Here is a 22032-nt window from a genome sequence, read left to right as displayed (position 1 = left end):
CTTAATAGCGGGAGAGAGCCTTGTGCTTGCTTTGATTATAATTATTAAGATTTTTGTTATTCTTGGTACCATTTCATGAAAGGTAAAGCGTTAGATGTTAGTTGTGCGAAACCGGATTCGAGATCTAAGGTTACGAAGGTGGGCAAGTCGAGTTCATTTACTTTACGCGAAAATGATGATGATTTGGGTCTTGAAGGTGCGATTCAAAGAATTTTCGAGGGATGGCTAGTGATGTTTGTGTAGGATTAATGTGCAAGGTACAACATATAACTATATGGCCAACTTCATTTGAGCCTTCGGGGTCACACACATATACACCGAGACGTCAAATAATATATATATATATATATATATATATATATATATATATATATATATATATATATATATATATTACTCAAGTAACAAAATAATAAATCAAAATTAATTCATTTACTATTTATATGAATAGTAAATGAAACGAAATTAATTAATTTACTATTCACATAAAAGCGACATGATGGAAATTATTAATTATAAGTTACATAACATACCCCTAAAGTATTTGAGAAATACGACTTTTTAAATATATAAGATCTTCAAAATCAACTTGATTGAAAAATAATTGTACTCCGTATCTTTAAAAACGCGTATCAAAAAATTGGTTTACTTTGGCTATATATTATTTTGATATTCATTCTTATGGATGCAATTAAAAAGAACACCCAAACTTTTTGATGAGAGCCACAAAACGAAAGAAACCAATATACATGTTTTGTTTTTGAAGTACGAAAAAGAAAGAGTAATTTTTCTGTTTGTTTTCAGCCTTTGGGCTTTTAACGAAATCAGAACAAGAAAATTGCTAGTGTTTTTCTTTTCTTCTTTTTGTCTAACGCAAACCGATCCAACATCTTTGTTTTTGGTTACAATTGAAAAGGAACATTACATATGCGGAGTATTATTATTGTATTATTATTATTATTATTATTATTATTATTATTATTATTATTATTATTATTATTATTATTATTTGATTATATTAATATAATAAGTTACTTGGGGTTTGGACTAGCATCCATTGATGTTGTTTGAAGTGTAGTGTGGACTATCCTAAGAGACGGTCATATTTTTGATCGTAGGTTTCTCTCCTTCAATCAGTTTTTCAAGAAAGGTATATCATTTACTCACTTTGTGAATTACATATTTTGACAATTATTAGTGGTGTAATTGGATCATTGGGATAAATTCATTGTGTGCATGTTTCATTAAATATATGAATATATAATCTTGTAAATGTTTTTATGAAATAATAAAAGATTATTATTTTAACTATCCGCTGCGTTAATCTGAAATTGGTAAAAGTACACACGTTTTTCCATCAGTGGTATCCGAGCCGCTTTTACACCATCATAATTGTCGCGTGATTTTCTTTAGATTTAGCTTTGTGGTGAATTGGTAAAAGTCAAAACCTTTTTGGTTTTTAAAGTCAATGCGGTTGATTTAGACTTAACCTCATGACGCACAAATATGATTGAAAAAATATCACTATTTTAAATTGTAGATTTAATTGTTATGGCTTGAATATTTATTATAATTGTTGATTGTTATATTCCATGGTTATACACATGTATTATAACCATGGACAAGCCATATATAGGTTTTAATAATGTAGTTATTAAAATTGTGATTGCATACATATCCCGTAATGCCCCGACCTATGTGTTTGATTGTTGTGATTGTTGATTACGGCAATATTATGTCATGTTGATTATTTCTATTATTAGAAAGGCCATTTTGAAGCCAAAGTTGTATTATATTTATTTTTCATTTTCATAGTATTGTATTTAAGTTTATTTCAATTTGTAAAAGTACTAGTTTAGTTGTATTTTCAAATTTAAATAAATGTAACAAGATGAAGATTGAAGATAAAATACAATATGCTTTTGGCTTAGAAGATGGCGAACAAGTCAAGCTGACAACGATGGAGTTTGTCAAGTTTTCACTTGATTCTTGAATCAAGTGGGAGTTACGATATTACCCTTAGTTTGACCTCTTGATCCCATGTAGGCTCATGGGATCAAACATAGAATTTTTGGGCTAGGCTATGTGTGTGTGATGCATGATTGTGTTTTATTTTACGCATTTATTTTAATTGTTGATTATAATATATGCTAAATGTTTTTGATGAAAACATTAAATAAAACCGGTAACGAGTTTCAAATATTAAAATTGATGATTTTAAAAAAAGTTAAACTCTAACGAGTTTAAAGTTAAATAATTTTGAGACTTAAATTAATATGTTTTTTATGGAAACATTAAATAAAACTCTAAACGAGTTTCAAAGATTAAAAAATAAGTTAAACTCTAACGAGTTTAATGTTAAATGATTTTGAAAGTCAAATAATATATATGGACGACATCTTTTAAAACTGTTTTAAAACGATACACGTTTGTGTATTTGTTATTTTTATATCCTATAAATTAAATAACAAATTAGATCACAAACATAATCGACATATACAATTGGTTAAAAAAAAGTTAACTAATAGTGTAGCGAATCTTGTGTGCATGCATATTCGTTGACCCAAACTTTTTTCAAAATACCCATCAAATTTAAGTCATGCAATCCAATAAGCTTGCAAACACTCCTCGTTATTTTTCTGATCTAGTGAGGCTAGGCTGAATTATAGCCACGAGGTGGATTTTTCGATCGAGTGAGACTAGCGTGAATTTTCACTGTTTCCAAATTGAACGACTTAATCGTATTCACGGTGAGACCTAGGTTCGAGGCAATGATGGGACAAACATGCCATTAGATAATAGTGGTTTGTTAGACTACATATATCTCTAGGTCCCATAAAGATCTAAGAGTTGTACTTGTAATGCAATTGGTACCCGCTACCTACCAATAGACTCCATAACTGCTAACTGATCAATAGATGTGGCTATAGAACCTCTATGTGGATCTCAGGCTTTCGTAAATTAATTGTTTTTTAAAAATATTATAAAAACTTGGGTAGTTAATTTATTAAAGCTCAATATCAAAACTACTAAATTGAATCTTATATCTGTTGTAGATGTTAAATAATCAAAACGTAAACTAAAACATACTTCCTTCTTTGTTGGAGAAGGATAAACTCAATGTTTAAACTTCCTAGACTAGCACTGCAACCTGAGAATTGTTCTCAATCATAATTGAAAGTTGAATAAAGTTTAGAACCCATATCCTTTCTTCCTGTTGTGGCAGTTGATGCTGCTCAGCAAAATGATTATCGAATGTTGTTCGATGATCAGGAAGAAATAGGATTGAAGGTTGAAAAAGAATAAGCCGAATACTTTGTGGAAGAAAAATGACAAATCATTTGCTAGGAAAAATATTCCACCTTCCAAGAAGGAAAGCCCAACAAAGGACGCCGAATGTTTCCATTGTGGAAAGGTTGGCAATTGGAGAAGGAAGTTGTCCTATCTTCTAATCTGAGCTGAGAAAAGGCAACGCTGGTGAGACTAGCAAATCAGGTATATTCCATATATAGTTATATACTTCTTCTAGTGATTCCTAGATCTTTGTTAACTGGTTGTGGCCTTCACACCTGTAACAATATGAAGGTAATGAGAAGAAGTAATAGACTGAAGAAAGACATACTGGATTTGCAAGTAGGCAAATGGGATTAAGCTTTTGTTAAAGCTATTGGTACCTCTGAACTTACTTCTCTAAGTGGTCTTATTGTTTTGTTGGAACAATAGCATTATGCTCTCAATACTGCGAGCGACATAGTTTGAAAGATGTTAGTATTGAACTTGCATTTACACACTTAGGTATTTCAGTTTCTAAGGATAATATATTTATCTTAATACCTATCCACGTGATGGTATTTTTGAAATTGATATGCATAGTGTAATTTCAAATGAGAATTCTGTGTATACCTACATCGCCAAAGTCTTCAAGCAAGACTTGAATAAGACCTATCTATGACATTGTCATATTGGTCATAAAAACAAACAATGCATTGCAAAACTCCAATCTAATGGACTTTTGGAATCAATTGACTCTGAGTCATTTGATGTATGCGAGTCATGTTTATGTGAAACGATGACAAATGCTTCTTTCTCCGATTTAGGTAAAAGAGCTAAAGATCTTTTAGGACTAATACATACTGTTGTATGTAGCCCTTTAAGAACAATGTATAGATTTAGTTAATTTTACTTTATTACATTTACTGATGAGTACAGTAGCTATGATTATGTTCACTTGCTGAAACATAAACATAAAGCTATTTTAACATTCAAAAGTATTCCAAAATGAAGTAGATAATCAGCTTGAAAAAACCATTAAAGTACTTCACTCCGATGGAGAAAGTAAGTTTATGAATCAAGAGTTTTTTGGACCACCTAAAGAATTGTGGGATTGTCTCATAGTTCACTCTACCTTACACACCACAACACGATGGTGTGTCTGAGTAAGAGGAATCGAACTTTACTTGATATAGTTTGATTTATGATGAGTCTGATTTCTCTACTACCGTCTTTTAGGGATATGTATAAGAGTCTGCTGCAGGCATACTCAATGTGATTCCAACTATGAAGGTAGAAAAGACACCATATGAGTTATGGCGTGGGAAGAATCCCAAGTTGTCTTATCTGAAAGTCTGGGGTTGTAAAGCGTACGTGAAGCATGACACTTCAAACAAATTAGAACCCAGGACTATCTAATGTTACTTTGTACGATACATAAAGGAAACAATGGGTTACTACTTTTACTACCAAGCTGAAGACAACTTGTTTTCTGCTCGGTCTGCTGAATTCCTGAAAAGAGATCTTCTCTTACAAGAAGTCAGTGAGAGTAAAGTAGATCATGAAGAAATTCAAGTACTTTAAAGTAACATACTTTCAGTAAGCACTAGCAATCCACACGTTGAAACTGAGCGCACTGTTGGTGAGCCAGAATGTGTTACACCTGCACTTTATAGATCTAGTAGAACTCATCGACTTATGAGGTTTAAACTGATTAATTCAGATAAACCTCAACTAAGGGATTATGATGAACCCTCTAGCTGTGTGAGGCTATATCAGATCTTGAATCTGAAAATGACTAGATTCTATGAATACATATATGCAGTCCATGAAGGATAATCAAGTATGAGACTTGATTGATCTTCTACCCAATTGTAAGACAATGAGGTAAAAATGGGTCTTCAAAGGAAGACTGATATGGACGGTAATGTAAACACTTTTAAAGCTCGATTGGTGACAAAAGGTTATGATGAAAGTTTTTCACCAGTCGCGAGCCTTAAAATAATTAGGATACTTATTACCATGGTTACTTTTCATGATAATAAAATATGGCTAATGAATGTCAAAAACGCTTTCCTAAATGGAGACCTAAGAGAGGACGTATATATGGTTCAGCCAGAAGGGTTTATGAATCCTAAGCATCCTAATAAAGTATGCAAGCTTCTAAAATCCATTTATGGATAAAAGCAAGCATCCAGGAGCTAGAATCTTAAGTTTAATGAGAAAATCAAAGTGTTTAAATTTTCTCAAAACCAAGATAAGTCCTGAGTTTACATTGGAGCTAGTGGGAGCAGAGTAGTCTTCTTGATCTTATATGTTGATGACATATTACTTATTAGAAATAACATTCCAACTTGCAAGATGTCAAGTCTTGGCTTGGAAAATGTATTTTCATAAAGGATCTTGATGAAGCTACTTATATTATTGGAATGAGGATCTATACAATAGATCCAATTGGCTTATTGGTTTGAATCAAAGTACATACATTATCTTGCAGAGATTTAGCATGCAAAACTCCAAGCATGGAGCTTTGCCAATGCAAAAGGGCATAACCGTGAGAAAGTCTCGAAAGTCCTATCACAGTAGATGAGATGAGACAAATGAAATGTATCACATATGCTTCGGCTATATGATCCATTATGTATGCTATGATATGTACTATACTTGATGTTTCATTAGTTTTGAGTTTGGCGAGTCATCGTCAACATAATCCAGGTGAAATATATTGGATTGTTGTTAAGAATATTCTTTAGTATTTGCAGAGTACTAATGATATGTTCTTAGTTTACGGTGGTTTGAAAGAAGAGTTAAGTATTAAGTTTTATACTGATTCTAGTTTCCAAACTGATCAAGATGATTTTCGATCCAGTTATGTTATTTTTTGTCATGATGGGCAACACAGTTGATTGGAAGAGCTCTATGCAGAGCACTATTGAACAATCTACAACAAAAGAAGAATACATTGTTGACTGAGAAGCTGCTCAGAAAGCTGTCTGGATAAGGAAGTTTGTTGTTATACTCAGAGTAGTACACAACATTTAATCGTCTATAATATGTACTATGATAGTTCGAGTGTTAATATACTTTTGAAAGAAACACATGTACATAAAAGTATCTGGAAAATTCTTCAAAAGTTTGACTACATTCATTAAGTCATTAAGAAAAATGATATTAGTATTCTTAAAGGTTCATACAAATGATAATGTGGCTGACCCGTTCATGAAGCCCATGATGCACAACAAGCATGATGATCATTCTAGTAATATTGGACTTCGTTATGCTGCTGATCTTTTTCATTTGTAATTTAGTATTTGGATATTTTTGGAACATTAAGCAGTTTTATATTAATGGATTAATATATAGTTGGTATGATCGTTTTCATTTATATCACTGTGTTCTATATTAGCATGTTAAATCCATTAATAATTGTTGATTATTCAAAATCTCCATAATCGGTCATGTTATGGGAATAACATAAATTAAGATTAATGTGAAATTTTGGTTATATTCATTGATGATGAATAGTTGACTTGTTGAGATCAAAATTCATATGTATTCATTGATGATGAATATTGGAATGACCCAACCATGAGATGTCACTACATGGATCGTAGTCAGTAGTGAATCTTTTAGTGATTATGTCTTTGTGTCCTTAGACTTGAGATGCACGCCCGTCTTGATGAGTGTAGCATTGTACTTTGATATGGTTAAACGTTGTCCTGAATAAGGCTGTTATAAAGGCCATTATAGGGTATAATGTAAAGCTCGTGATAGACACGTGTATGCAATATAGGATTTGTTCCTCTAAAATGTTTAGAGTTAGATACTTTTTGAGCTCCTCGATGAATGAATAAGATATTTGTATGGCCGCACCCAGATGTAATTAAGATGATACTTAATTAATTTGGTGATCTAATTCAGTACTAAGATCCAAAAACAAAATTGTTAAACAAATGAGAATGACCGATGATCCATATCTCAAGTTTAACTAAAGTATCTGAAACAAAAGGACGAATGACATTTAACACTTACCATAAACAGTTTCGAGAAACTACCCTCACATGAATTTGGGGACAATGACGTGTTGCTAGACGCTTACCATTATTTGTATAGTTACTTGGTGTTGTGCGATGCACAAGTGGGAGTCTGTAGGATTAATGTGCAAGGTACAACATATAACTATATGGCCAACTTCATTTGAGCCTTCGGGGTCACACACATATACACCGAGACGTCAAATAATATATCTATATATATATATATATATATATATATATATATATATATATATATATATATATATATATATATATATATATATATATATATGATGTATATATATTACTCAAGTAACAAAATAGTAAATCGAAATTAATTTATTTACTATTCATATAAATAGTAAATGAAACGAAATTAATTAATTTACTATTTACATGAAAGCAAAATGATAGAAATTATTAATTATAAGTTACATAACATACCCCTAAAGTATTTGAGAAATACGACTTTTTAAATATATAAGATATTCAAAATCAACTTGATTGAAAAATAATTGTACTCCGTATCTTTAAAAACGCGTATCAAAAGATTGGTTTACTTTGGCTATATATTATTTTGATATTCATTCTTATGGATGCAATTAAAAAGAACACCCAAAATTTTTGATGAGAGCCACAAAACGAAAGAAACCAATATACATGTTTTGTTTTTGAAGTACGAAAAAGAAAGAGTAATTTTTCTGTTTGTTTTCAGCCTTTGGGCTTTTAACGAAATCAGAACAAGAAATTGCTAGTGTTTTTCTTTTCTTCTTTTTGTCTAACGCAAACCGATCCAACATCTTTGTTTTTGGTTACAATTGAAAAGAAACATTACATATGCGGAGTATTATTATTGTATTATTATTATTATTAATATAATTTGATTATATTAATATAATAAGTTACTTGGGGTTTGGACTAGCATCCATTGACGTTGTTTGAAGTGTAGTGTGGACTATCCTAAGAGACGGTCATATTTTTGATCGTAGGTTTCTCTCCTTCAATCAGTTTCTTCAAGAAAGGTATATCGTTTACTCACTTTGTGAATTACATATTTTGACAATTATTAGTGGTGTAATTGGATCATTGGGATAAATTAATCGTGTGCATGTTTCATTAAATATATGAATATATAATCTTGTAAATGTTTTTATGAAATAATAAAAGATTATTATTTTAACTATCCGATGCGTTAATCTGAAATTGGTAAAAGTACACACGTTTTTCCATCAGTTTGGAGGTGCGATTCAAAGTATGAATATGGTATTTTTCACGGGGTTAGGATTAGAAGGAAGGAACCTAGTAATTCATCGGGTGAACGAATAATCACTTTAGGATTTGTGCAATATGTATAAGAGGTTAGTTTGAGTAGATCGCGATGAACTTAGATGCATGGTATACGTACAAAAAGAGTTGATCGATTCAGGATTTTTGATGATTTTAATATTTTATTATGAATGTGGTGGTTCGTGACTGAAACGAAGCAAGTGGTCGGATTGATGAGTTTTGTATGGAGGAGAGTTTTTTAGGATTCAGGTTTTGGATATTAGTTTTCATTTTATGAGGTCTCGTGAAAGAGAATGGTTAAGCTATCAGATTTAGGAAACATGGAACAACAATTGGAGATAATTCAAAACGAGTTGGTTAATCTTCGATCACCTAGATATTCAGATCGGGGGTGATGGAAACATAGGCCTAAACGTAATAAATATTTTACAGGGATCGGAATATGGGAATTTGGATATGTATTTTCGATTTTGAGGCAACTTCTGGAAGAACTTTTTGGTTTGGTGTCACGGGTGCGAGACAGTTGTTTCTCATAAAACTTCAGATGATACGGGCTGGATTTTCATAGATATTGTCTTGTTGCGAGAGCTCATATGAGTGGTTTTCTATGATGTTGAGTGGTTACGTAACTAAAATGACATTTATTTAGAAGTCGATAGTGAAAGTTATAGGGAAGTTAGAGCACTTTTGAAGCATTTAGCTAAAGTAGTTATTGGGATATTCCATGGGGTTTAGAATATGTAGGCACGTTTGAACTTTTCTAATTTAGAGAAATTACATTGTAGAAAGTTTGAGAACAAACATGTTCGACTTGGGTTCAGGTTTTGGTTGATGGTTGGTTCAACAAATCGTGCAGATTGAATAACCAATTAGGAGTCTTTAGGTGATGGAAGAAGAAACCTATATGTGTCAGAACATAACCTTTCTAGATATTGTTTAGCGTGTCCGGAACTCAATGATAGTTTGGTAATTCGATGGAAGTAACGGGCTAGTGGGAGTTTGACGTCTCGAGCAAATTATTGGAAGGTTATGCGACGGATATTTTTAATTTTCACATGATTAGTGAGTAGATTCCGGATAACACTAGGGTACTCGGATGCTTGATTGTAACCTCCAATGAAAAAGACATTTGCAACTGACATGTGGTACGAATCAGACTCTTTTAGTTTAGTCGCAACTTGTATTTTTACTCGTACCAGTAATGCGCTAAGAGTGAGAAGATGTGTTCGTGAAATTTATAACACTATGAAGATGGATCCATTAACCAATGTGAAAGCGGAAAGTTGAAAGACGTACATTTTAAGGATTTGTCCATGTTCTAACTAGAAGCCTTGATAGATAGTCTACATGTCGTCTATTAGGAGTTTCTGATTGTCGAGAAGGAAAATAAGAGATGGAAGGAAACTAATGTACGGGTGTTCGTTAACTTGTCGGTGAAAGAGTTAGACGTGGTTTGAGTGCTGACAGAGATGGTGGGGCAGAAACCGGAGATGTCCCCAACTTCAATGGTTTATAAACCGAATTTCTATACAGGATTAGATGTGGTTGGAGTGATGGATAATAACTTATTGAAGTTTCACACACTTCAACGCATCTTATGACGTAAGAAAACTATGGTGCAGAAAATGGAAATTGTCCTAAGCTAGTAACTTGAGATTGAGTTATAGCTCAGCGATTTTAGTATCAAAAGACTTTCTTCCTCTGTGGTAAAGCAGTTTGGACGTGCCTTATGTGATGTTTTGTCAGACGGTATGAGAATGAGGTGTAATAAGTTGATCTAGAGTTGTTGTGAGTATGTTGAAGTTAAGAGGTTGAGGTTGTTGCCTTTCGGTTTTGACAAGGTGATGTTGAAGTTACGTCTCTTTGTTGATATTTTGTCAGTTAACGTAGTAGGAGTGTGCGTGTACCAAATTGAATAATGAAATATCAATTTGTAGCCGTGAAATAAATCCTTCTTTATGTGATTGGTGATCAAATATAACTACGTGAAATTCTTGTGTTATGTTCTTTAGCTATATGCTTGTTTAAGTATCCATTTGTTAATTGTGTGGGTTGATAATTACTAGCTACATAGAAATTATAGAATATAGTTAGATGAGTTAGAACCTTTTCTGCAAGCACGCAAAGTCCAAAACTTAAATCATTCAAATAACTAACTAGTTTATACTTAAGTTTGATATACACACTACCATTTGCGTAAAACTATATACATGTTCTGAACACTCAATCACATGTCAACGATCAATTAATATCACCATTCACAAAGCTCTACAAAAATGTTTTGAAAAATCGAAGGCCAAAACACTTTCTTAAAATAGACATCATCTCCGTCAATACTACACATAAAAGACTCAAAAAGTCAAAACATGACAATTAATTTGAGACGGATGGAGTAACTAATAAATAACCCTTACTTAATATAAGTCACACCGTAATTTTGTACTCCCTCTATCCTAAATTAATTATAGATGTTTTCTTTTCTAAATGTTCTAAAATTATTGTCATATTTCATGTCTCATATTGCTTAACATAATTATCTTAAACTGTATGCAATCCTTTAGTGAACAATCCTTTTTTCTTTTGATTTGGAAGATGGCCGTTGCGTTTGATTCGAAAAGCATGGTTGGAACGAATAGAGTAATCATTATATATTTCTAACATTTATCAAATAAGATTAATTGACCTGTTAATGTAGTATCTAGTACGTCCATGCCTTTTCAAGTATTTATATGACGTGCCCTAGCCAACATCTCATCTACATATCCTATTCTCTCTATCACACACCATGGCTCAAATTCTCCCAAAGCATATCTACATCATTCTTACTATTTTCCTTTTCTCACTTCTCATAGAAGGAGAATCTGAAAAATTTGCAAAAAGTTTGTCACCAAAATTACTTCACTTAAAAAAAAGAGAAGCTAACACACCTTCACTTCTACTGGCACGACATATTTAGTGGTGAGCATCCCACCAAGGTGACGGTAGTTAAGACGGTTGACAACACCACAAAAACCTTCTTTGGGGCTGTGTCGGTGCTTGACGATGCTTTAAGAGTCGGTCCGGGAGCAAACTCTAAGATTGTGGGACGAGCTCAAGGGATGTATGTGGCTTCCAACCAAAAGAATTACTCAATAGTTATGGCTATGAGTTTCGAGTTTACTGAAGGGGAATACAATGGTAGTACTTTGAGTGTTCTAGGGAGTAACCTAGTCGCGTTACCTAAAAGAGAAGTGCCGATTGTGGGTGGGTCCGGGCTTTTCCGATTTTCTAGTGGTTATGCAATCATTAAAACATATAAGTTCATTCCGACCGTGTTCGCGATCATGGAAATGGATTTTTATGTCCTCCATTATGGAGACTCTTAAGAATAGAACTGCAATTGTACGTATTGACAAATGTTTCCATCAAATTGTCGAATAATTTTATTCTCTGTGTGTGGTTTGGGGCATTTTATGATTGAAATAAATAGAATAAGTTGTTTTTATTGTTCTATATGATGGAAGTATGTAAATGTAATTTACGTGTTGTAAAGAAACAAGTAGGATATATGAGTGCTTTATTACTCCATTCAGCTTAGCTAAAACAAATTTTGTTAATAGTTGCGCCAAGTACGGTTAAACATGAAATACATTTATGGAACATTGTAGGAGAAATTTCATATGTACCAAAATTATTTATTAAATATTGAAATCAATTAATTTTCAATGCTTGATACATTACTATATATATTACTATTACTATTACTATATATACTAAGGATGAAAGTGGAATGCTCAAATCCTATTGCCCGGCCACTATTCATCAATCGTGGTCGGCCACTATTCACTTTTTTTTTCACCTTCCGGATCCCTTCACCTTTTTTTTTCTTCGGATACCTATTAGTCGAGCACTGTTATTAGTCGAGCACTGTTCATCATTTTAAATATTTTTTTTTTGTCTTTTTTTGCCCTATTATGTCTTTATCATTTGGAGAAAGTTGATAGGATAGTATACATGAATACATACACTCGCTATTACACGGTTTAAAATATATAATATTTTTTTAAAAAATTTTTTTAGTTAAATCGCTAACACTTTTCAAGCAGCAGCGCACGAACCCCACCTTTCTTGTTCCCATTCATTCCTTTAAATATAGATTACATTGGGCTTTACAATATGGGCTAGGAAAAAGGAGACTTGTGGGCTAATCTTAAACGTACACAACATTTCATACATATACACAGACTAACACGCCCCCGCAGTTAGAATAGGAGATAAAGAACGGACGTTAAAACTGGATTTTAAATCTGTAAATAATCTAGTAGGTAGTCCCTTAGTAAATATGTCGACATATCGAGAAGTATGCCGACATAAATATACACAACATATCATACATATACACATACTAATAAATATAAGTGTCACATAAAATTATAATAAAAAAGCAGGTGGGAGAAATTTAAACTTTAAGGTCAATTCTTATCGTTCTTATTTTCACCGAACTTCTCTCCTCCACATCAGCGTCACATCAGCACAAACACTTTAATATTCATTTCACATTTCTTTCACTAAACTCTCACTATCTTACAATCTATTTGAAACTTTAACCAATTTAAAATTATATAGAATAAATAAATACAAATAATATTTTACTAAATATTTTAAAATGTTGAATAAAAATAAATTTATGAATAAAATAAAATAAAATATAAGTAATATTAATAATAAAAGAAACTCAAATAAATAAAAAATTAATACTCCTATATTTATTCATCTTCCCAAATTGATGCCCCACCTACCGACAACCATCCACCATATAAAACACAAACCGACCGAACGTACACCCCTATCGATAATACCTCAATCGTTGTGTGAGGCTTTTATTCAAAGATTTTTTAGATGTCTTTGAAATAATATTATTTCTTGATAATTTGAATAATAATATATTGTCATGTAAATCATTAAAAAACGTCGTGTCAAGTAAATCATTTGGATAAAAATATTGACTCTTTTAATGTCTTAACTCATTGAATCAGGCAAATTGTGCACGTGATACGATATTAATACTATGAGTTGTCTTTACATAAGGTCACATGTCACCTTTACTGCTCGATCTTCGATCTTCAACTATGTCTTCACCTTTGCTAAAAAAAAAAAAACATACTCTCTCCGTCTCATTTAAATAGTTCAGATTTGACTTTTAAGGTCTTTTTTACTCAACTTTAACATAAAATAACTTTATTTGTGTTATATATTATTTGATGAAAGTTATACCAATGAAAACACATTTGAACATTAATTCATTCATATAAATTTTATCGAATAATATATAACACAAACAAAAATATTTTGAGTCAAAGTTTAATGCAAAAGATTTGGAAAAAAGAAAGTGGACTATTGGAATAAGACAGAGGGAGTATACATTTTGTAACCTTTGATAAAATAAAATAAAAATATACATTATGTATACAAAAGCTCTCACTATCGAACTTAACCAAACTGTACCGAAAACCAGAGGTGTCTTTGAGCATAGGCAAGATAGGCAAACCGCCTAGGGCCAAAAATTTAGAAGGGCACAAAATTTTGAATATGTAAATATTTTTCTCACAACAACAACAATGTAAGTAAATAAATAGATAAATTGGAGTATTAATTTTTTATGCGTAGTAAAAAATTTAAACGTATATGTGAGTCCATTTTTATTTTCGTCTAGGGTCTTTAAATTGTTGAGACGGCCCTGCCGAAAACCTGATCACTCATAGTCCCAAATTGACCCGAACAATGCCTGTGCATCTGATTAACTGATACCAAGTCTGGATGTTAATTGTCTTTCCCAAATATATCTATCTTTATTATTCGCGTTTACATCAAACAGTAATTGACAATATTGAAATCGGGGTTTAACAGGTTTGTTCAAAAAGATCAAGGTTATGAGGTAAACAATCTAACTTGAAATATTTATCATATATTTTTCATATTTGTGTTTGCTTTTCTGTTTATAAGTTTCAGGGCATAAATGAGAAAAACACAAGTTATGTGGCAGAAACCTAAACACTAGTCCAGGGGCTATTTGTGACAAGAGGAGAAAGTACCTTTTGTATAAATAGTTAATTTATTTTATATTTCTTTTTTTGTATCAGTTTTGTGAATGATTTGTTTTGTATCCCAAATTAGGGTTAGGTTTTGAGAAGAGCAATTGATTCATCTGTTGATGATCAATTACAGTTTGAAGTGGTGTTTTTGGTTGTAAGGGAGAAGGACCTTTATCTTGTAATAGTTTTGGGATTTGCCCGGTTTATTAGGGTTGTTTGAGTGTTAATTGATTTGATCTGTTGATTGTGTTGTTTGTGTTCTTTCTTCCATAGCTGTGTATGATTTTAACATGGTATCAGAGCCACGGTGATCGGAGCAACGGTGATCGGAGTTTTGATTGTTGATTCTGGTTCGAAATTAGGGTTTCGTTCAGATTTGGGGTTTTCGATCAATTGGCCCTTTCTTTGGTGTTCTATTGGGTTCGACATAGTCTGTGGGTATTGTTTGATCTTTGATTTTGAAGATCTGGTGTTTTCCCTAATTTCTTTGAAGAAATTAGGGTTAGGGTTTCAAGTTGATCTTTCTCAGATCTGCTTGAGTTTCTTTAAGATCTTGATTAAGGATTACAACACTGTGCCCAACTCTTGATCTCAACCCCTTGAGGTTGATGAAAACCTGATCAAGCACAGTTAAGTTGTGGTTCTTATTTTGGATCTTGATTGTTCTGTGCTTCTGCTGGTATTGATTCTGTCTTCTTGGTGTGCTGTTTGGGAATCTGGTATATCTAAATCCTACTTGTGTTGTGGCAAATACCTGCACAGGGAGTTCTTCTTGCTTAAGAAGGATAAACTGCCCCCCTGTTGTTCACATTTGGACCATAGCCAAGATCTCTTCTGTTTTCTTTATTGTTTACTTGTTTATATTGTTTACTGCTTGCTTGTTGTCATCATCAGTTAAAGTTTGTTGACAAGTTTCATAATATTGTTTTTAAAAAATAAGTAATCATGAGTGATGAAGAAGATACTGTTACTTTAATAAACAAACTTGATTTTGGTGATCCATTATACTTACATGCCAGTGATACCTCTGGCACTTCTTTGATTTCTCTAAAACTGAAAGGCACTGAGAACTACAGTGTCTGGAGTAGAGCTTTAACACTTGCTTTAAGTACTAAAAATAAGAAAGGTTTTATTGATGGAACTTGTGTAAGAAATGATTATGCTGATGATGAAGTTTTACTTAATCAATGGGAAAGATGTAATGCAGTTGTCTTGAGATGGATACTTACATCTGTGTCAGATGAACTGTATTTGGGACAGATTTTTTCAACTGATGCCTCAGTTGTGTGGCAAGAGTTGAAAGAAACTTATGATAAGATTGATGGTTCTGTAACCTTCAATCTTCATCATAAGATCAATTCACTTACTCAAGGACAAAGTAGTTTGTCTGAGTATTATCATAAACTAAATGGTTTATGGAAGCAGTATGATGCTCTCATCAAACTGCCTGCTTGTACTTGTGAGGCTAATAAAGATTTTCAAAGTTATAATAAGTTGATAAAACTAATGCAGTTTCTAATGGGTTTAAATGATGTATATCAACCAGTCAGAAGTAGCCTGTTAACTTGAGATCCACTTCCTGATGTTAAGGTTGCTTATGCAATCTTATCAAGAGAAGAATCTCATAGGGGATTAGCTACTTCTCATGTGCAAAAAGTGAGTCAAACATCAAATTTCTTGTCTAAAACTGGCAATAATAACATTAATAATACTGGTTTTAAAAGAGGTCAAAGAGGACCAAATACAAATTTTCAATGTACAAAATGTGGTATGATGGGTCATACCATTGACAGGTGTTTTGAAATTATTGGATATCCTCCTGGATATAAAAAAGAAACCATTTAATCAATTTGCTCCAAAATTTGTGGCTAATAACAATAGTTCCATATCTAATAAGTCTACAAATAACAATGATGTGTCTAGTTCTGGATTTCCTTTTACAGAAGAGCAAATTCAGAAGTTAATGAGTCTTATAAGTAAGGATGATGATCCTTCCACTTATGTAAATGCCAATATGGCAAGTGGGTTTTTTAATTGTAATACATTGTTTAACCAAAATTTTGAGAGATTTTTTTGTTCTAATCTGATTAATAAACCTATGAATCACTTAAAAGATTGGATTGTTGACTCTGGAGCAAACCAACATATGGTCTGCTCAGAGGATGGGTTAATTGATAAAGTTGATATAACAAAGTTTAATGTTACTGTTGGTCATCCCAATGGTACAAAAGGTAAAATCTTGAAAATTGGAAAATATAAAATAAATGATGAATTAATATTAAATAATGTTCTATTAGTTCCTGAGTACTGTGTTAATCTACTATCTGTGAACAGATTAACAAATGATAATGATATCTTTGTTGGTTTTGATAAATGTAAATGTTATCTTCAGGACTTGAGGGTAAACTAAACTGTGGGGATTGGTGATGTGTCTGGAGGACTTTATGTGTTTAAAAAAGGTGAGAGTAAAAATAGTAATAACTTTAACTACACCTATGAGTCTAATAATGTGTCTGCTAGGCTGTGGCACCACAGGCTAGGGCACCCTGCACATCAAGTTCTTGATGTGTTAAAACCTAACTTAAAATTTACTGATACACTTTTAAATAATCCTTGTGATGTGTGTCACAAGGCCTGATAATGCTAAAAACGAACATATATTTCATAGCATTATCCCTCAAAAAAGACAAGCTTTTAGTTGCAGTTGTCCTATTTACAAAGAATATTCATTTAAATATTAAAAGGTGAAGACAAAAGGCAGATTTGACAAATTGAAGACGCAAACGACCAAAAAGCTAAAAAGTACAAAGTACAAGCAAAGAGGTTCAAATTATTGATGAGGAACACCTAAAAATGACAAGAGTACAAGCCGCAAAATGCAAAGTACAAGATATTAAATCATACGAAAGGACGTTCGAAAATCCGGAACCGAGACATGCACCAACTTTCAACGTACGACGCAACGGATCGAAAATAATAAATTAACTATGTATATAAATATAATATAATATATAATTAATTATATAAATTATATATTTATATTATATTTATAATAAAAACCGTCGGCATCCTTGGATCCTTTATTTGGTGAGCTGAAATTGAGGGGACCGCACTCGCGGAGGTCTGAAGAACAAAAGGGACCGCACTCGCGGAGGTCCCATTTCCTATAAAAAGGGATGCAGTTCAACGATTTTAGGGACGGATATATATTTATATTTATATTTTCTTTACCCAATTTATGTATCAAGTGTCACTCCAAATCGTAATCACAATTTGTAATTTTAATTTTAAGTTAGTGATAATAATAAGGTTCGATTAGTCGAATGTTTTAAGGTTTTGTAAGTCGAAACTCTGTCCGTGTACCGCTACACTATTAATACCCACTGTAAGTTATGTTTATGTTATTTTCATTAATGTCTCGTAGCTAAATTATTATTATGCTTATTTAATGCCGAAGTAATCGTGATGTTTGACTAAATATTAAATTTGGGTAATTGGGCTTTGTACCATAATTGGGGTTTAGACAAAAAAATGACACTTGTGGAAATTAGACTATGGACTATTAATGGGCTTTATATTTGTTTAACTAAATGATAGTTTGTTAATTTTAATATAAAGATTTATAATTGGACGTACCTATAAATAACCATATACACTCAATCGGACACGATGGGCAGGATATTTATATGTATGAATAATCGTTCATTTAACCGGACATGGGAATGGATTAATAGTCTATGGAATTATTAAAACAGGGGTGAAATTATGTACAAGGACACTTGGCGTAATTGTTAACAAAGTATTAAAACATTGGGTTACACGCAGTAGATATCCTGGTGTAATTATTAAACAAAGTATTAAAACCTTGTTACTGTTTAAGTCCCCAATTAGTTGGAATATTTGACTTCGGATATAAGGATAATTTGACGAGGACACTCGCACTTTATATTTATGACTGATGGACTGTTATGGACAAAAACCAGACGGACATATTAAATAATCCAGGACAAAGGATAATTAACCCATGGGAATAAACTAAAATCAACACGTCAAACATCATGATTACGGAAGTTTAAATAAGCATAATTCCTTTATTTTCATATTTAATTGCACTTTTAATTATCGCACTTTTATTTATTGTCATTGTATTTAATTGCACTTTTAATTATCGCACTTTTATTTATTGTCATTGTATTTAATTACACTTTTAATTTTCGTACTCTTTAATTATCGTAATTTTATTTTATCGCACTTTTATTATCCGCAATTTCATTATCGTTATTTACTTTACGCTTTAAATTAAGTTGTATTTATTTTTAATATTTTACATTAGGTTTTAACTGCGACTAAAGTTTTAAAATCGACAAACCGGTCATTAAACGGTAAAAACCCCCTTTATAATAATAATATTACTTATATATATATTTGTATTTTTATAAAGTAAAACTAATATAGCGTTAAGCTTTGTTTAAAGATATCCCTGTGGAACGAACCGGACTTACTAAAAACTACACTACTGTACGATTAGTTACACTGCCTATAAGTGTTGTAGCAAGGTTTAAGTATATCCATTCTATAAATAAATAAATATCTTGTGTAAAATTGTATCGTATTTAATAATTTTTCGTTGTAAAAATAAAGCTATTTCATATACACCTCGCATAACATCAAGGCCAAACAAACAAGAGAACCATTTCCTTTAAGTGAACATAAAACTTCTAAATTAGGAGAATTAATTCATCTTAATGTGTGGGGTCCATATAGGATACAAAGTAGAGAAGGATATAAATCCTTCCTAACTATTGTTGATGATTTTACAAGAGCTGTATGGGTTTATCTTTTAAAAACTAAGGATCAAGTGTTTGATAACTTTGTTGAGTTTCATAATCTAATCAAAAATCAATTTAATGTTGACATTAAAGTAATTAGGTCAGATAATGGAACAGAATTTTGTAATAATCAAATGGAAACCTTTTGTCATACAAAAGGAATCATACATCAAACATCTTGTCCTTACACACCCCAACAAAATGGGGTGGCTGAAAGGAAACATAGACATCTGCTTAATGTAGTAAGAAGTCTTATGTTTCAAGGGGGGTTACCACTTAATTTTTGGAGAGAGTGTGTTCTAACTGCTATATATCTTGTTAATAGGTTACCAACTGCTGTTCTTTCAGGAAAATCACCATTTGAATGTATTTTTAGCTTTAAGCCTAATCTCTTTCACATTAGAGTTTTTGGTTATTTGTGTTATGCAACTATTTTAAATATAAATGATAAGTTCACTAATAGAGCTGCTAAATGTGTTTTAATTGGTTACTCATCAGTCAAAAAGGGTTATAAGCTTTATAACCTTGAGACTAAAACTGTTTTATTTACAAGAGATGTAAAATTTTATGAAACTATTTTTCTATTTAAAAAACTTGATTTTTCTAAAAATAATTTGTTTGATTCAGATGTTACTCACTTAAACTTTTTTTATTTATTTACTGAAAATGATTTTACTAAAAACAACCAAAATTCTAAAAGACCCAATGATGAAGGGAGAGACACTGAATTTAGTGATGGCACAACTGATTTATCTCAAGTTGACAATAATCCTATTAATGTTAACAAAGAGGGAGATCAAAGTGCAACACTTGATGAACAGTTAATCCCTGAGGGCACTTCTTTACAAAATGACAACACTAGCACACTTGAACATGGTGAAACTTCTACTATTAGAAGATCAGAAAGAACAGCAGTCCTTCCTAAAAGATTTGCAGACTATGTTGTTGAAAGTAAACTGAAACATGGTGTTGAAAAAGTTATAAACTATTCTTTCTTAAACAAAGAAAACTTCTGTTTTGTGTCCAATTTAAATAAAAGCATTGAACCAACTTCTTATTTTGAAGCTGCAAAAGATAAGAATTGGGTAGATGCAATGAATGATGAAATTTTTGCTTTAAATAGAAACAATACATGGGTTTTGGTTGACTTATCACCTGACAGAAAGCCAATTGGCAGTAAATGGGTATATAAAATAAAGTATAAATCTAATGGGGAGATTGAGAGATATAAGGCTAGGTTAGTAGCCAAGGGTTTTAATCAAAGAGAAGGCATAGATTATGAAGAAACCTTTTCACCTGTTGTAAAAATGGTTACTGTTAGGATTTTAATTAATCTTGCTATTAATAAAGGGTGGATTTTACATCAGTTGGATGTAAACAATGCCTTTCTATATGGTGAAATTGTTGAGGATGTGTATATGACACTTCCTGAAGGTTACTTTAACAAAGATAAAACCAAAGCTTGTAAACTAATCAAATCTTTATATGGGCTAAAACAACCACCAAGAAAATGGAATGAAAAATTAACATCTGTGTTAAAAGACAATGGTTTTGTTCAAAGTATAAATGATTATTCATTATATACCAAAACTGTTGATGATATATTTCTGGTTATCTTGGTTTATGTGGATGATATAATTATCACTGGTAATAATGAAAATGAAATTAAAAAGTTTAAGGCATACTTAAGTAAAAATTTTATGATAAAAGATCTTGGAAAACTAAAATATTTTTTAGAAATTGAGGTCTTAGATATTGAAAATGGTGTATGTATGAATCAAAGGAAATATTGCCTTGAACTTTTACAAGATTTTGGAATGTTAGGTTGGATAACTTATATAATTTTTCTTTCTTTTTAAAAACTAATAAGATATTCAGTGAATGCACCGAGCAAAACGTTCACCACCTTTTGTACGTTCACCACCTGTAACTCGATCAAGACATCTAGCAAATATTATCGCCGTTGATTTTTCTTTAGAATTATCATCCAGTCGACCAAGTACTCCAATTCAAATTTCCGATAATCCATTTTTTGAACCCGACCTCACAATTGAGAATCCGGAGAATATTCAGGGACGATTCCGAGATCCTGAACCACTAATCTTTCCTCCGGAACCACCAATCATTCAAACAGAGATTGTTGAGGAACGAACCATTAAATCAGAATCCTCTAGTGATTCAGATTCAACAAATTCAATCATGGAGAATCTGGAACCTTTAAGTATGGAAGACCGAATGAGAGTTAAACGCACTGGCCAAGGTCACGCAATTACTCAACCTGACATTAATGCGCCAGATTATGAAATCAAAGGACAAATTCTACACATGGTGACTAATCAATGCCAATTTAGTGGTGCACCGAAGGAAGATCCAAATGAACATCTTCGTACCTTTAATAGGATCTGTACTTTATTTAAAATAAGAGAAGTGGAGGATGAATAGATATATCTCATGTTATTTCCCTGGACTTTAAAGGGAGAAGCCAAAGATTGGTTGGAATCGTTACCTGAAGGGGCGATTGATACATGGGACGTTTTA

General features: G+C 32.0%; 1 protein-coding gene and 1 pseudogene across 1 annotated transcript in view; both read left to right on the top strand.

Moving 5' to 3' along the window:
* The first annotated feature begins 11379 nt into the window (after positions 1–11379).
* On the top strand, positions 11380–12091 carry LOC139876429 (dirigent protein 7-like; annotated as a pseudogene).
* A 3519-nt stretch (positions 12092–15610) lies between these two features.
* Positions 15611–22032, top strand: part of LOC139875892 (uncharacterized) — a 44048-nt gene continuing 37626 nt past the window's right edge. Inside the window, exons 1-6 of the mRNA XM_071863187.1 lie at positions 15611–16210; positions 16256–16355; positions 16459–16686; positions 16780–16896; positions 17058–17066; positions 19393–21141. Coding sequence (XP_071719288.1) covers positions 15611–16210; positions 16256–16355; positions 16459–16686; positions 16780–16896; positions 17058–17066; positions 19393–21141 — 2803 coding nt within the window. The remainder of the gene's footprint in view (positions 16211–16255; positions 16356–16458; positions 16687–16779; positions 16897–17057; positions 17067–19392; positions 21142–22032) is intronic.

This window comes from Rutidosis leptorrhynchoides, chromosome 11, assembly GCF_046630445.1.
Source record: "Rutidosis leptorrhynchoides isolate AG116_Rl617_1_P2 chromosome 11, CSIRO_AGI_Rlap_v1, whole genome shotgun sequence".
In the NCBI taxonomy this organism is placed as follows: Eukaryota; Viridiplantae; Streptophyta; class Magnoliopsida; order Asterales; family Asteraceae; genus Rutidosis; species Rutidosis leptorrhynchoides.
This window is presented reverse-complemented; position numbering and strand designations above follow the sequence as displayed.